This window comes from Rattus rattus, chromosome 1 (assembly GCF_011064425.1).
Source record: "Rattus rattus isolate New Zealand chromosome 1, Rrattus_CSIRO_v1, whole genome shotgun sequence".
Taxonomy (NCBI): Eukaryota; Metazoa; Chordata; class Mammalia; order Rodentia; family Muridae; genus Rattus; species Rattus rattus.
Genome location: NC_046154.1, coordinates 33,512,051 through 33,528,986, shown reverse-complemented (window position 1 = coordinate 33,528,986; position 16,936 = coordinate 33,512,051). Strand labels below are relative to the sequence as shown.

General features: G+C 47.1%; 1 protein-coding gene across 1 annotated transcript in view; it reads left to right on the top strand.

The window, feature by feature from the left end:
* Positions 1–16,936, top strand: part of Inpp5b (inositol polyphosphate-5-phosphatase B) — a 62,654-nt gene that overhangs the window by 27,723 nt on the left and 17,995 nt on the right. The window contains 6 exon segments of the mRNA XM_032898420.1: positions 9,371–9,476; positions 12,476–12,643; positions 13,870–13,971; positions 15,277–15,391; positions 15,725–15,841; positions 16,408–16,595. Of these exon segments, the coding sequence (XP_032754311.1) occupies positions 9,371–9,476; positions 12,476–12,643; positions 13,870–13,971; positions 15,277–15,391; positions 15,725–15,841; positions 16,408–16,595 (796 nt within the window).

Sequence of the window (16,936 nt, the reverse complement as noted above, 5' to 3'; positions counted from 1 at the left end):
ACCAGCTAACCAACTCCCACAAGTTATCCTCACCCCCAAGCTCCTCCCCCACTTGGACGCACACTCATAAACAAAGAACCAATTAAAAAGAGGGCCAACAAACTGCTTAAGCAGATAAAGCACCTCCACCACCACCACCACCACCACCACCAGCAGCAGATACCTAAGGTAGGGTGTGTAGAGGAGAAGCAGAATGAAGGAGGCTCCAGGAGAGGACCGGAGGCAGCTTTCTGGAGGTGGTGGTTCTGAGCTGGGCTGTGGAGTGGAAAGGAGAGTGTAGTTTACAGACGCTGGTAGAATTGGTGCATGGTCTTAGATACACACAGGGTCGGGGACAGAGTACTCCTCTCTGTCTCATTGTGAGTGGGTTGAGGGCTTGGAGAGGCAGGAGTGAGGATGGGAAATGCGGCTGGAGAGACAGTCTGGGCTCACTTATAGAGGACTTTATGTGTTAAATACATAGAAGTTCAGGTTTTATTTCAAAGGTGACTTAAGTCACTGGGGGACTTAACACACGGGTGACGGCTGAGAAGGATGATTTCTTCTAGCTGTTGACTGAATGGGTTGGAGGAGGGGAATGCAGGCTTCAGCCTTGCAGAAATCAAGGTTGAAGCTAAGGCATGGCAGTAGGGATGAAAAAGAGGGTTAAATAGAAAATGTTTGAGAGAGCCTGGTATGGCATATGCTGTTAATCCTGGCACTCCAGAGGCAGAGGCTGGCGAATCTCTGAATTGGAGGCCAACCTGGTCTACATATGGAGTTCAAGGCTAACCTGATCTTTGGCAAAGGAGACGGAAGGGAAGCTGTGGTCAGAGGGCATTGTGGTGCTCCGGAGGAGTAAATGCAGTGAAGAGCTTCCCAATTGGCTTCCAAGGCCGATGCCGGGAAGAAAACGTTCTGAGAACTGCTCACAGCTGGAAATTCCCCCAAACGGTGCCTTAAAGTTTCCATCCATAGTCACGAATGAAGACGGTCTCTCCCACGGAGAGGACGGGCAAGATGGAGCAGAGCAAGGCAGCTTCCTAGGAACACTGCCCATCTGTGGCGCAGAGCACAGATGTCCATCGTAGTCACAGCTCCTTAGGCTGAGAAGCTCAGGTCCCTCTGCCTATTTCAAAGTCCCAGGAGCTGACAATGTTAGTGTCCCTGTGCTTTAGATATCAAAAGGAAGACCTAAAGAAGGAAGTGACTTGTCATTACACAGGAAAACGGTGGTGGAGTTCCGTTGAAGACCTTCAACTTCAGTCCCAGGTACTCTCATTCTGAGCCCATAGTGTATGCCTGCCGCACTCCAGCGCCTTTCTATGTCTCAGGGAATTGCCCAGGGAGAGACAGCCCTGCTTCCCAAGGCTTATCTTTAGTGAGAGTGGCATCCAGTGTCTGGTATCCATGAGTGATTACAAGTCTTTCGTTGTTGTTGTTTTGTGGGACAGCATCTCATGTAGCATTGGCTGACCTTGAACTTGTTATGTAGTGGACGATGACCCTGAACTTATCGCTCCTTCTGCCTCCATTCGCTGAATGCTGGTTCACCACACACAGTTTCCTGCAGAGCTAGGGTAGAACCCAGAGCACGAGCTCTCAGTGGAGCTACATCCCAAGCCTGTTTATAAATAGCACATGAACGCAGTGACTTCATATCAAATGATGGTCGTACTAACAGGTACTAAACCTTTTAGGTTTAGGTTTATTTAGGGTATGCGTGACTGTGGTATAGTTGTATGTTTGTGCGCACGTGTGCATGTGGATGCCAGAGGTAGAGATTGGGTATCTTTCTCAGTTGCTCTCTATCTTATTTTTCTTTCTTTGTTTCTTTCCTTCCTTCCTTATTTAGTTTTTTGAGATGGGGGTCTCACTCGTGTAGCTTTGATTGCTCTGGAACTCATATAGATCAGGCTGGCCTCAAACTTGAGATCAGCCCACCTCTGCTCCTAAGTGCTGGGATTAAAGGTGTGCCACATGCAGCTCTTTTATTTTTAAATTTTTGTCATTATTAGTGTGTGGGTGCACAGTGCGAGTGCATGTGTGTGGATGTCAGAAAACAACTTTGTGGAGTTCGTTCTTTCCTTCCATCTTTCCTCGGGAAGCAGGGATAGAATTCAGATTTACATTGTCGGGTAGTAAGTGTCCTTACCCACTGAACCATCTCCCCAGCCTTCTCCACCCATTCTTTGCCATACGTTCTTACTGAACCTGCAGCTCACAGTTGGGCTAAGCTGGATGGTGGTAAGCTCTAACTCCAGGGACCCGCCTGTCGCTGTCTCACATCCACTCCCAGTACTGACACTAGGGTTACAGAAGAGTATAGCATAGTGCTGAACGTGGGTGCCGGGGATCTGAACTCGGGTTCACGTGCTTGCTTGGCTGCACTTTACTAACAGAGCCATCTCCCAAGTGCCCAAGAGAAAACTCTTTTAAAAGTTAGATGTGTTACTCAAACTTTTCTGAAGCCTCCTGGGAGGGTATTGACAGGGACATGGTGAGAGTTGACCGTTTTTCACTGAGAACACAGCTCTGTTGAACACCAGGTTTAACAGTAGGGGGTGCTGCTTTCCTTGTGATCTTGTGATTAAAGGCAGGCCAGCGGGGTGAGTAAGCCTCGCATCCAGGGGTTGGGGATTTAGCTCAGTGGTAGAGTGCTTGCCTAGCAAGCGCAAGGCCCTGGGTTCGGCCCCCAGCTCCGAAAAAAAAGAAAAGGAAAAAAAAAATAGCCTCGCATCCAAATGCTTGGAACCTGAAGGGTCTGCTTATGCATAGTAAGATATCATGGATGGTGCCCACGTGTAAAGGTGCCATTTATGCAGTTTGTACATACAGGCAGAGGTATATGTTTATCGGAACATGTGTGTATGTGAGTACATGTTTGTGCGTGAGTGTAGGTGCATGCATGAAGTAATGTTTCATGGTGTGGAGTTTTCCATTTGTGAGCACCATGTCAGCATTCAGGAATTTTGGGACTCACCGTGGCAACACAGGTTTGCAATCCCAGTGCATAGGAGGCTGAGGACGAAGGAGCGCTGGAAATTTGAGGTCAGGCTGTGCTAAATGTTGAGATCCTGTCTCAAAAGACAAAAAATGAGGGGTGGTGAAGAGAAGAAGGAGGTGGGGGTGGGTTTCAAAGGTTGAGGGCTGGCTATTCTTGCAGAGGACAGAGTTTGGTTCCTGGCGTCTGTGTTGGACACATTTTGGATTCAGTGTCGTCTTCTGGCCTTCATGTGCACCCACACTCATGCACACACACCCAGACACAGACTCACAGGCAAACACAGGATAAAAAGTAAAATAATCCAAGTGTATGTGTGCGCATATTTTGTTCCTGAGGAGTTGAACCCGGGGCTTCATACATGCTAGGCAAGTGCCCTACCACCAAGCTATAGACCCTCAGCCCTTTCATCTGTTTTTAATCAAGTAATCAATTCATTTTTTAAATGGGTCATTCTGTAGCTCAGGTTGATCTTGAATTCAGGGCAGTCCTCCCACCTGGTCCTCCAAGTGCAGGAATTCTGAGTGTATTCCACCACCTCTAGACAGAACTTCTGGGTAGTTCTGGTTGTTGTTTTCAGTTTTTGAGACAAGGTCTCCCTATTATGTACCTCTGACTGGCCTGGAACTCTCTGCTGCGTATTTTCTGACCTAGAAGTAAAGGGACAGGGAGGGTGAAGTGGGCGAACACGCTCCTTTCAGAGCCCGGTGACCTGAGTTTGACCCAGGACACACATGGTGGAAGGAGAAAGTAGCTCCTTCAGTTGCCCTCTGACAAGTGAACGGTGGCGTGTATGTGTGCCCTCCTCCCCCATGGAAATAAATGCATATTTTGACAGTAGGTGCTGTGAGCTGAGGAAATTGAGGAGTTTCTAGATTGAAAGTAAAGGGATATTTGAGCACGTGTGGGGAGCAGGGTCTGCCACAGTGTCCAAATGAATTTCCAACGTCTGAGCCCAGGCTTGGATGGAAGGAGGAGTTAGCAGTGTGGGTGTCAGGAGGAAGTGAATCCCAGACAGAGGGAGCAGCAAGAGCAAAGCCCTGGGCATGGCAATGATCTTGACACCAAAGAAGGAAGGATGGCAAGGCCAGGATGTGTGAGGCCCAGAGGCTTCAGAGGCCCAGGGCAGGGCCTTCTCAACTCTTGCTTCTGAGGGTGAGGTTTATTCTCAGTGTAATGGGAAGCTATTCGAAAAATTTTAGCAGAGAAGTGACCACATCTAATACACTTGGGTACTTTAAGGTTTGCTACGGCCACTTTATGGGAAACCGACAATAGGCCTTATGTAAGCAAGCACACAAAACGGAAGCTGCTGCTGTAGTCTTGTGAGAACTCCTGGCCGTGGTTTCGAAGGCAGAACTTGCTTCACCTGTCAGTGGATTAAATGCGTGTGAACGAGCAAAGGCCTTGGTGTGGTTTGTTTGCTTGTTCTAGGTCAGTTCTAAATAGCTCAGGCTATCTTCCCACAGCAGTGGTCTCCAAATACCGAGACTACAGGTATGCCCCATCCTGCTAGTCGGAGCCCTAAGTTCTTTTATTGTCTTGTTTTGTCAGCTGTACACCGTAGCCCAGGCTGGTCTCATTTGAGGTAATTCTTCTGCCTCAGCCTCCCCAGCACTGAGATTACAGGCATATGCTGTAAGACAGCTGAAGTGTACTCGCTTACATAAAATAAATATGTGCCCAGTATTTGTGAGATCCTTGCTCTGATCAGCTGGTTGAATGCTGGGACCACTTACTGGGATGCGGAAGGTGAAGCCAGGATATGGGAGAAGGAACTGGATGGAAATCAGATGAAAGGTATAGAACAGAAATGCAAATCTGAGACTCTGTTTAGTTGTTATGTGTGTGCCATGAGGCAAGTTTTATTTTCATTAATCATACAGTTTTCCATAGCATCCCAGGGCAAACTGGAGGAGTCTGACTGGGGGCTTCCTAAAGGCCCAGAGTACCTGGGCTCACAGTGAAGCTTGTGGTTTTTGGATTTTCTCCGGATTCTTGAATGATGTAAATAGAGACTTTTGAAAAAAAAAAGATTTATTTATTTTATGTATGCGAGTACACTGTATAGTACATATTTATTTATGTATGCGAGTATAGCTGTCTTCAGACACCAGAAGAGGGCACCAGATCCCATTACAGACGGTCGTGAGCTACTGGGAATTGAACTCAGGACCTCTGGAAGAGCAGCCAGTTAGTTCTCTTAACCACTGAGCCATCTCTCCAGCCTGTAGATAGAGACTCTTAAGATGTTTAGAAAACTTCACTCTGCTTTTCCTATTGGATGGTCTCCTTGGTGGGCAGGACACTCTTCTGAATCTCTGTTTTAATTTTATTTTTTATCTGTCTTTGAGGCAGGATCTTTAGCCCTAGCCCTGCTTGTCCTGAAACTCAGTATATTGACCTGGTAGGCCTTGAACTCGTAGAGATCTGTCTACCTCTTTTTGTTTGTTTGTTTCTTTTTGTTTTTTCAAGAAAGGGCTTCCCTGTATAGCCCTGGCTGTCCTGGAACTTGATATGTAGACCAGGCTGGCCTCTGCCTCCCAAGTGCTGGGACTAAAGACATGCACCACCACATTTGGCTAAAACAAAAATTTTTGAAGCTGGCTATGGTGATGCGTTCTTTACTCCTCGTACCTGGGAATCAGGGGCAAGTGGATCCTTATGGGTTTGAGGCCACGAGGGAAACTGTCTCAGTACACAGGTGGAAACTGGAGGACAATTAGGAGGGGATAATTCTCTTTTCTTTCTCCGTGTGGGTCCCTATAGGGATTGAACGCAGATTGTCAGCTTGGTGTCAAGAGCCTTTACCTTCTGAGCCTTCTCACTGGACAGTGTAGCTCCATTTTCTAGGCAAGGTCTTATTGAAGCTGATAGTTTCTCTGTGTTCAACTTGTCTGCCATTTTCTTAAGACAAGCCACGGAGTCTCACTCCTGGCCTGGCTTCCTTGTGCTCCCACTCACATTTATGAAGCAAGAGGCCCATGTGGAGGTGCTGGAGAGATGGCTTAGAGATTAAGAGCACTTGTTGCTCTTGCAGAGGACCTAGGTTCCGTATCCAGCACCCACATGGTGGCTCACAGCCATCCTGTAACTCTAGTTCCAGGGGATCTGTGCTGTCTTCTAATCTCCTCCGGGCACACAGGTGGTGCACATACATACATGTAGGCAAGACCATCACGCACATAAAATGAATAAATCAGGGAGAGAGAGAGACAGACAGACCCTGACTGATGGATCCATGTGTGCATATATGTGAGTACACTAGGGCTAGGGAGATGGCTCAGTGGCTAAGAGCGTTTAAATCCCCAGCAGTCACTTAGAAAATAAAGAAAAATTGAAATCCAAGGGCAAATGAATGAGGTTAGGAGCCGAGCAAGAGAACAGCTAGGGAAGAGGTGCTTCGCTTCGGATCTTGCTAGGGCATGGGGTGACAAAAGGGAGGACTGGCTTCCCAAAGGAAGCAGTGAGACCCGTCAGGCATCTACTGAAGGAGGTGAACGTGTACGATGCTGCCGGCTGTGCTAACTGGGCTGCATTTGGCCGTCCACATGCTTATCAGTTACCATAAGCAGCAGTCCATGGAAGATTAGAGACCAGGCTGGGCCCTAGAAGCCTGAGGGGAAGTTTGGGGCAGAAGATTGAAAAGACACAGGACAAGAGCAGAGGCTGGACAGAGATGAAGCTTTTTGTGGGGTTTTCGCCTCAGCTCCCAATTCTAAAATCTTGTATATTTTAGAACTTATTTTTTTCCCTTTGAGTCAGCGTTTCTCTGTGTAGCCCTGGCTGTCCTGGAACTTACTTTGTAGGCCAGGCTGGCCATGAACTCAAGGGTCCACCTGTCTCTGCCGCCTGAGTGCTGGGATTAAACCGTGTGCCCCGTTTCTGTCAGAACAGCTTTACTTTTCTGTGAAAACAGTACAGAAAAAATGTCCTCGGGTTGGGGATTTAGCTCAGTGGTAGGCGCTTGCCTAGGAAGCGCAAGGCCTGGGTTCGGGTCCCCAGCTCAAAAAAAAAAAAAAAAAAAAAAAGGAAAAACAAAACAAAACAAAAAAAACCCAAACAAACAAACAAAAAAATGTCCTCACCACACATCAGTTTCCTGCATCACTGTTTTGCACTATTGATGACACATTTGTTAACAGTATGAGATCTGTGTAGATGGGTGATGATATTTTATGTATGTGAGTGCACTGTCGTTGTCTTCAGCCACACCAGAAGAGGGCATCAGATCCCATTACAGATGGTTGTGAGACACCATGTGGTTGCTGGGATTTGAACTCAGGACCTCTGGAAGAGCAGTCAGTGCTCTTAACCACTGAGCCATCTCTCCAGCTCCAACAGATTATTATTAACCAAAGCGCACACTCAGATTTCCTTGGACTTTTACTCATAGTCCTGTCCAGGACCCCCATGACACTGAACTCTCATGTGTCCCCTTAGTTTCCTCTGATCTGTGGCAGTTTCTCAGTCTTGCCTTGCTTTCGATGACCTTTGATGACAGCTCTCATGACTACTTCTTTTTGTCCTTAAACAGGGACTCTGCAGGGGGGCAGGGAGCAGTCTGTCCGGCAGGGATGTAGGTCATCAACGTGACTTATCACAGGTGAACCTTGACCACTTAGCCAAGGAAGTGCCTGTCACATTTCTGTTCCACAGAGCTTTGGTTTTCCTTCTTTGCCAGCTTCATGGATTGGAAGGAAGTCACTCCGCACAGTTCACCCTAAGGAGTAGGGAGTTAGCTTCCTCTGTGAAAGAAAAGCTGCTATGTGAGTTATTTGGAATTCTCTTTGGGAGATTTATGTCTTCTCATTTGTTTTATCATCCCTTGATGATGATGGTGATGATGGTGGTGATGGTGGTGGTGGTGGTGGAGATGATGATGATGATGATTTTACATATTTTTAGCACTTTCCTACTTTCTAGCACTGTCAGGTACTTAAAGCTTACTTTCTGTGTTTCCTTTCTCAATCCTTAAATAGCAGTGCTTCTCAGGAGCTCAGTATTGGAAGACAGTATTAGAACCTAAGGTCTCACATCAGGCATGCATGCTGCTCTTGTGTATTTTTGGTTCTCAGAGGACAGCAAAGGACTGTGTGTGGGGAGGGGGCCTGGGGATGGGGCGCAAGTTTGTCCTTTGAGAAACTGTCTCATGTGTCCTACACTCAAATTCACTGTGTAGTTGAGAGTGACTTTGAACTTCTGGCCTCCCAGCCTCTGTCTCCCTAACGGCAGGGTTGTTCTAAAAGACCACACACAGTCTACATGGTGCTGGGGAACTGAACCCAGGGCTTCATGCATGCTACACAAACATTCTTGCAATTGAACATCGACAGCCCTGTATGAGTTTTAATTTAATGTTAATCATGTGTGTATGTGTGAGTATGTGACTCGTGTTTGTAGGGGACCTGGGAGGCCAGCGGCATAGCTGACGTTGGAGTTGCGGGTGGTTCTTTTTATATCCATCACCACATGGCTCTTTCTAGCTCTCCTTCTTTGCTTGTCTGAACTCTGCTGCTTCAGTAGTGGGTCGCTTGGCTTACGTCACTTGCCACCCCTTTCCTCAGTGCTCATGTGCAGTGGTTCCACAGAGGCTCATCTGTGCCCATCTTAACCACAGTCTGAACTGGAGCACTGTGCATGTGGTTTCCCATTTGCCCCTAGGTTTACAAGCTGGCTACTCATCTTTAGAGTTTTGTGGTTCACACTTTCCTTCCCTCCATCAGTGTAGTTGGATGCCTTTGTCACTTTCTCTATTCTACTCCGAGAGGCCCTGAGGTCGTTAAGTGATTCCCTTTATTTTTGATGGCATTAGGGATCAAATCCAGGGCCTTGCACATCTTCGTAAGCATTCTGCCACTCAGTGGCATCCCCAACCCCTTAAGTTTTTGTTGTTTTTGTTTACTTTGGTTTTTGAATCTGGGTCTCACTGTGTAGCTCCAGCTGGTCTGGAACTCACTAAGTAGACCAGGCTAGCTTAGAGCTCACAAAGATCTGCCTGCCTTTGTGTTCCGAGTGCTGAGATTAAAGGCCTGTAGGTTGCCCTAGGGTTTTTGAGATTGGGTCTCATCACGTATTAGAGGTTGGCCTTGATGCGTATATGCAGACCCAGGTGAATGTAGAGGACACAGTTGTGTGTTAAGTGTCTTCTGCAATTGATTTCTGTAATCTGTGTTCCTAGAAGAGGGTGGAGTAGCTAAAACGGCTTTGTTTTCAGTGGCAAACCGTTCTTTGGTTGAACTACTGTTCCAGCTCCATACACGTGACACTGCACAGTGTGGGTCTTTGCAGAGTTTCCAAGCAGGATGCACACTGCCAGGGACTTCTCAGCTATCATCCGAGAAGTGTGCTGTACTCAAACACACTACTTTATTTCCGTCTCTTTAGGTGGTTATAACGTTGACAGCTCGAGGCCAAATGGGAGAGGCCTGCTGCCTTTGGACCAAAGCTCTGGGGCCAGGTGTCTGGATAAATCAGAAAACTCTCTCACAAGGTAATGCAGCCCTCCCTCCGTTCATATCTCGTCCTAGTGAGACAGCCTTCATTAGAGGATCAGCCCCACCGTGTATACGTTATTTTAGGTAGCTGAAGCCTCAGATCTGTTCTAATGTATGGACACGGTGGACCTACTGTGTTTGCCAAGCTGCAGGCTCTCACAGGACTGCTGTCTGCATCAAAGTTTCATGCTTCACTGTTTTATGGCTAGGTCACAAGGAATTACATAAGGGGTGGAGACTCGTCTCAGCAGTTAAGAGCACTGGCTGCCTTGACCGGAGACTCAAGGTTACTTCCCAGTAGCCACATGGCTCCAGGGGATCTGATGCTCTTGTCTGGGAATTGCACTCCTGTGTGTGGACCCTTATGGACACACACATACTTAAAAACAATAAAATCAATCTTAAAAAAAAAAAAAGGAAATGGGACTGCATAGGTTGGGTAGAGAAGATGGTTCAGTAGATAAAGTATTGACTCACGAACTTGAGGACCTAAGTTCAGTTCAGATGCCAAGAGCGCAAGTTAATTTTTCTTTTTTTAACATAAGGCAATAGCCAGGAACCCCTCTAGAACTTGAAAGCGCTCTAAGTCTGGTGTAGAGATTTAGAAAATGATCTAAGAGGTACTTTGGCTGTGTGGAGCATTAGGTGTGCAATTGGGAGAACCAGATCTACATCCCAACACCCAAGTAACAGGAGAGCTGTTCAGCGGACACATGTTTGTAAATCATGTGCCAGGATTGGAGGATGAGGTCCTGAGGTATGGGACGGAAGGATCATTGGGACTTTCTGGCTTCTACCTTAGCTTTGCAGACAGGAGCCCCAGGTTCAGGGAAAAGGCTATTCTGATCTGACTGAAGGCTAGGCAGAGTGATGATGGAGGAGACACACAGACACACAGACACACACACACACACACACACACAGACACACACACACACACACACAGACACACACACACACACACACACAGAAAGGGGGAGGTGGTGGGGAAGAGGATGGAGAAATCATTAAACTTGGCGTAGAGGCAGGTGGATAACTGTGAATTCAAGGACAGCTAGGTCTACACACTGAGTTCCAGGCCATTCCTCCACCCAGCAAAACCCTGTTTAAAGCAAACAAACAAAAATATATGAGACTGAACATGTCTGATTTTACCTCACATTCTTTTCATACCTTTTGCCTTGAAAAACTTATTTTTCTTCACTCGTTCCTCTCCATGCATAATTGCATTCAGTGATTCTTTTCTGTCTCATGCCCTCAGAGGTTAGAAGCGGGCACCAAATACCCTGGCACTGGAGTCACAGATGGCTGTGAGCCACCGTGTGGGGGCTGGGAACTGAGCCTGGTTTCTCCACAAGAGCAACAAGTGCTCTTCACCACTGAACCATCTCTCCAGTCACCCTCCCCTACATCTCACTGTGTAGCCCTGGCTAGCCTAGAGTTTGATGCATAGATGAGGATGGCCCTGCCTCTGCCTCCCTAGTACTGAGATTAACATGTGCCACTGGTGGCGGTTTAAATAAAAGTGGCCCCCATAGGCACATAGGGAGTGGCTATTAGGACCTGCGGCCCTGTTGGAGTAGGTGTGGTGTCGTTGGAGGAAGTGTGTCACCAGGGATGGGCTTTAAGGTCTCAGATGCTCAAGCCTGGGCAGTGTGTCACTGTCTCTTCCTGCTGCCTCCAGATCTGGCTGTAGAACCCACAGTCACTTCTCGGCACCACGTCTGCCTGCACACTGCCATGCTGCCTGCCACGATGAAGATGGACTGAACCTCTGAACTGTAAGCCAGGCCCAATTAAATGTTTGCCTTTATCAGAGCTGCCATGGTCATAGTGTCTCTTCACAGCAATAAAGTCCTAACTAAGGCAGTCTTCATGCTATATAGTCTTACATAACCTTGATATGTAAATAACAGTGGTCCTTAGTTCTGTTGCTGTACAGAGACACCACGATCACAGCAACTCTTATAAAAGAGAGCATTTAATTGGGGTTACATACAGTTTCAGAGAGTAAGTCCACTATCACTATATATACAGCATATATGCAGTATATAGTATATGTGTACACACACACACACACACACACACACACACACACATTATTTACACAACATGGTGGCATGCAGGCTCACACTGAGGCCGTTCTTGAGAGCTATATCCTGATCCATAGGAACAGGAAGAGAGCCAGGGCCTGGTATGGGCTTTTGAAATGTCAAAGCCACCTCCAATGAAATATTTCCTCCAATAAGGCCACACCTTCTAATCCTTCTAAACCTTCTGATAGGTCATTCCTTGGAAACTATGCATTCAAATATATGAGCCTGTGGGGCCATTATTCAAACCACCATACCTGCCTTAGTCAGTGCTGGGAATGGTTTTAAGAGCCTTAGATAGTTTAGTCCATTAAGCCATCTTCAACAAGTTTCTTAGGTTGTAACGTAGGACCCTGGGAGGTGAATATGCCATATTCTTCTTACATTAGCTCTTGAATAATTTATATCCTGACTACAACTACTACATAACAATGCAACCTAGATTTCCATTGCCTTTTATTTTTACTTACTCCAGGGAGTACAGAGGACCTTGAGTCTTGTTCTGTGAGGCCACAAAGATGCAGGAAGAACTCTCACACCTGAGTTCTAGCCACTCCACGGCCTCCAGCGGGACGAGAGAATTTTTGTAGTGCTGGGGGTTGAACCCAGGACCTTGTGCCTACATATCAAGTGCTCTGCCTACTGAGCTACGTTCCTTCCTTTTTTTCTCTTAAGGTCCCTTTGTGACCTAAGATTCTATGAATATAGAAAAATCGCTAGACAAATTATACCGTATAATTGACATATCAGTTTACTTACTCTCTCATTTGTTGTTAGCAAATAAGTTTAGCTTGATCTCTTTCATTCTGTGATACAGGTGGTAATGTGTGGCAACATCTAGTTTTATATTCCTTTTCCATACTGTACTCAAAATCTGCTTAAAATGCTTTTATTTTTTCCAGACAGAATAGATCGAAGGCTGAAATTACTGACATGGTTCGCTCCTCCACGATCACGGTATCGGACAAGGCTCACATTTTATCCATGCAGAAGTTCGGGCTGCGAGACACAATGGTGAGGTCACACCTCCTGCAGAAGGAAGGGGAGTATACCTACATCCAGAACTTCAGGTAGCTAACTAGGTCTCCACAGTTTTATTTCCTTTGAGACAGGGTGTCTCTGTGTGGTTCTGGCTGGCTTGGGACTCATTCTGTAGACCAGGCTGGCCTCAAACTCATGGAGATCTGCCGGCCTCAGCTTATGGAGTGCTAGGATTAAAAGTGTGCATCAACGGTTTTTCAAGGCAAAATGACCTCTCTGGAATGTCAGCATCTGCCTCACATACCTTGGATTTAGAAAATGATTCTATTTGATGTTGTTCCTTCGCAAAAAGTATTATTGCATTTACTTCTTAGGGGGTGTGTCGGGTGGGGCATCGGGTATCCCAGCTTGGTCTAGAACGTAAAGGATCAAGGCATCCTCCTGTCTCAGCTGTGTAAATGCCAGGGGTTACAGATACGTGCTACTGTGCCCCACTTCTGGTTACTCTTCCTTTTGGGTGTGAGCGCGTCAGGCTCTGTGGCTGATGAGCTGCAGTGAGTGGTACAGCTTGGCCCTGTTCACGGGGCTGCTAAGGACAGAGCAAAGGGCAGTGCCGAGCCTCAAGTCTCTGCCTGGTATCTATGCCTTGAAGAAAATCATTGAGGTTTAGTGATCTTGTTAGCTGGGCTCACTGAATGTTAAATGAATTAGGCTTTCGGAGCTCTGGAACTTTAAAAACCATTGTGTTGGGACTATAAGGTAAATATCGTTTCTAGGCATGTGGCGAAGAAATGACCTCTGACCCCTGGTGCCACTTTGCATTGTTTTTCTTTCAGTAGCACCTACAGGGCAGGTGTATGGTGCCTTATGTCTCCACGGTGGCTATTTAAGGGAAGGAGGAGGAATGTTTAGAGAAGCCTGGCTTGCTTGCTCTACCTACCTACCCACCTACCTACTCACCTAACCACCTACCTACCTACCTACTCACCTACCCACCTACCTATCAAGCTGTCAAGCTATTTAATTGAGACAGTCTCTCACTAGGTAGCCATGGTTGCTGTAAACTCAGTATGCAGCCCAAACTGGTCTCGAACTCACAGCATTCCTCCTGCCTCACTGTCTCAAATGCTGGGAGTATAAGTACATGCCATCACACCTGGGTCAGAGAAGACCTATATCATTTGCAGCTACCTTGGTGCCGTAGTCATTGGTCTAGGTTAAATAGGACATTTCTTATATCTCAAAATGCCATTCCACAGAGACTGAACCCAGACTTTCTGTTTCTGAATCACTAATTGAGCCTCTTTGGTAACAGGTTTTTTGTGGGAACATACAATGTGAATGGACAGTCCCCCAAAGAATGCCTCCGGCCCTGGCTGAGCTCCGACACCAAGGCCCCAGATGTGTACTGTGTAGGGTAAGTGCTTCTCTTTCATTCTTCAGCTCCTTAGAATAGAGAGCCATGCTGAGGGAGCAGACATGAGCTGAGCTGAGTCTTTGTGGCAGGGAAGGAACTGAAACATGAGCTCAGCTCAGAGACAGCTGTGTGTCTGATCAGTGTTATTCCTGATACACAGAGGTCTGGCCACGTCCTGCGCTTGGTATTTAAATGCTGATATGAACTTAGTATAACCTTCTGTTAGAAATTGGTGTGTCGTTACTTGACATTCAACACAGTTTTCGTCACAAAGCAAAGTGTATTTCTGCCAGGAAAGGAAGGTTCACTAAAGTCTCATCAGTTAGTTAGTTTTATATATGTGCATATGTGTGTGTGTACATGCGTGAGTGTGGAAGCCATTGGTTACTCCCCAGGAATAAGAGAGACAGACAAATAGGGTCTCTGTCTCTAGTCTGGCTGCTGGGTCTGCCTGTTTCTGCCTCTCAGAACTGGATGTGGATCACCACGCTTGGCCTGTGTGTGTGTGTGTGTGTGTGTGTGTGTGTGTGTGTGTGTGTGTGTGTGTGTGTGTGTGTTTGTTTGTTTTACATGGATTCTGGGGATCATACTCAGGTCCTTGTGTTTGTAAGGCAAACACTTTGCTGACTGGGTCATCTTCTCAGTCCCTTGCTTTACAGTTTGAGAAAAGGTTTTGCTATGTAGTAATGGTTGGCTATGTGGGCCAGGCTGGTCCTCCTGCCTCTGCATCCAAGTGCTGGTATTATGGTGTGAACCATCGCACCTGGCTTGCTTTTTATTTCTTTGTTTCTTGCAATGCTGTGGATTAAACACAGGGCACTAAAGTGTGAGAGGCAAGTGCTTTCCTACTGAGCCCACACTCAGCCCAGGCATTAATTTCTCCACACTCCCCTTGCATGACAGTCATGGGTACAGCTGGTGGCAGTGGGAGTGGTTAAAGAAGCCTGAATGACTTAGGGGAAAGAGCTAAACTGTGAGGTTTCTATAGATCAAACCAAACCAAACAAAAGATGGACCTAGATTCCAACTTGAACTTACCACATAGTCTTTGTTGACCTAATGAATATGGGTATACAATGGGGGTGGAGGGGTGCTTCTAATTAGTCCAGTGGTTAGGTTCTGGAGAAGAAATGAGCACATGGTTAGAGAAACACCTAGTAAACTTTCCGTTCTCTGGTTCTGTTTATTTTTATCTTTCTGAGGTCCTGCTGTTAAGCATGAAAGCTAGGACCGTGCACCTGAGTGTTTGGGATGTGTTGCCTAAATGTTGCCTTTCTCTGCTTCATTGGTTGCCTCTTCCAATAGGTTCCAGGAGCTCGATCTGAGTAAGGAAGCCTTCTTCTTTCACGATACCCCAAAGGAGGAGGAGTGGTTTAAGGCTGTGTCAGAAAGCCTTCACCCAGATGCCAAGTACGCAAAGGTAAGTGAGGGGCCTGCAAGTCTGAGATAAATGTTCAGTGAACAGTTGTGTGTGCGTGCGCATGTGTACCTTCAGTGTAAGCCATTCCTGTTCAACCCCACAGTCCTCCAGAGGGGCCTGTCTGAGTGGAACGACTCGAGATCTTGACACTTGTAGGTGGGTTAGGGTATCACGTACCATGCTCAGTGGAACAGACTCCATTGTGCCTCGGCCTGGAGGAGGATGTGTGTCAGTGGCTCAGCCAGCTCTCCCACCACATTTCCCTTGAGAAATTCTGGCTTTCAACTTCTGTCTGCGGCAGCCATCACGTGAGACTTGGGCTCTGTGTTCCAGGTGAAGCTCATCCGGCTGGTTGGGATTATGTTGCTGTTGTACGTCAAACAGGAGCACGCAGCGTATATCTCAGAGGTGGAAGCTGAGACTGTGGGGACAGGAATCATGGGAAGGATGGTGAGTACTTGGTAATATCCTACAGCACATCGAGGACCTTGACCCCTAATGTGTTGTTCACTCAGCTTCTTGTGATGCAGGAGCCATACAAGCCCACGTAGGATGCTGCCGTTGCAGGGCGAGCTGGACCCTCAAGCAGGGATGGAGTGAACAGATAGCTGAAAAATCCAGCCAGTGTATGTCTTCATCCTGGTAGCTAGTGCCAGACCCTCTGCTCGATCCAAGTATACTGTGTAGTATGCTACGGAAACTGTTTTGGCCACCAAGGAAAGCCAAGTCCCATAGTTTTGCAATTTCCTCTTCTTCTTGAGGCTTCTGGGGGTCCTGTCCTTAGATCCCCCTGCAAGAGCTGAGCTGAACATGGCAGTGGTTCACCAGGGATAAAAGAACAGAAGGTTGAGAGAGGCAGGGCTCTAGCCTGAGTTTTTAACAGAGATGGCTGGTCATTTTGCTCGGAGATTTGTATTCTTCTCTATAAGATACAGATAATAACCATTCTGAAGACAAAGACAAGATATCCCGAAAGTCTGAAGGTTGAAATGACTGAGGGGGAATCCTTTCAATAGGGGAACAAAGGAGGAGTGGCGATCAGGTTCCAGCTGCACAACACCAGCATCTGCGTTGTCAATTCCCACCTGGCAGCCCACACAGAGGAGTACGAGAGGAGGAACCAGGACTACAGAGACATTTGTTCTCGAATGCAGTTCTCTCAGGTGGACCCGAGCCTCCCCCCGCTCACCATTAGCAAGCACGAGTGAGTCTGAGTTTCTTTCCTCCTCAGTCCCTACCTGTGACTGCCAGGCTGGGTTCTCCATTGTGCCCGGGACTCAAATGCTGGAGGCTGGGTGTCTGCCAGGTCTTACTTGTTTCTTGGAAATTCTTGGCTTCTTAAATGATCATCTGGAAGACCTTTAGAACCATTAGCAAGCATCCCTTGTCCCTGCAGAGATAGGATTTATTTGCCTAGAAATCTGTCTTGATTGAGCACCAGGGGCAAACATCTCAGGCACAGTTTGGAGCCCTGTTTCCGGTTTCCGTGTCTGCCCTACCAGAGCACGAGCACTCGAGAGTGGGGCCTGGTGCTTCGTGCCTGCC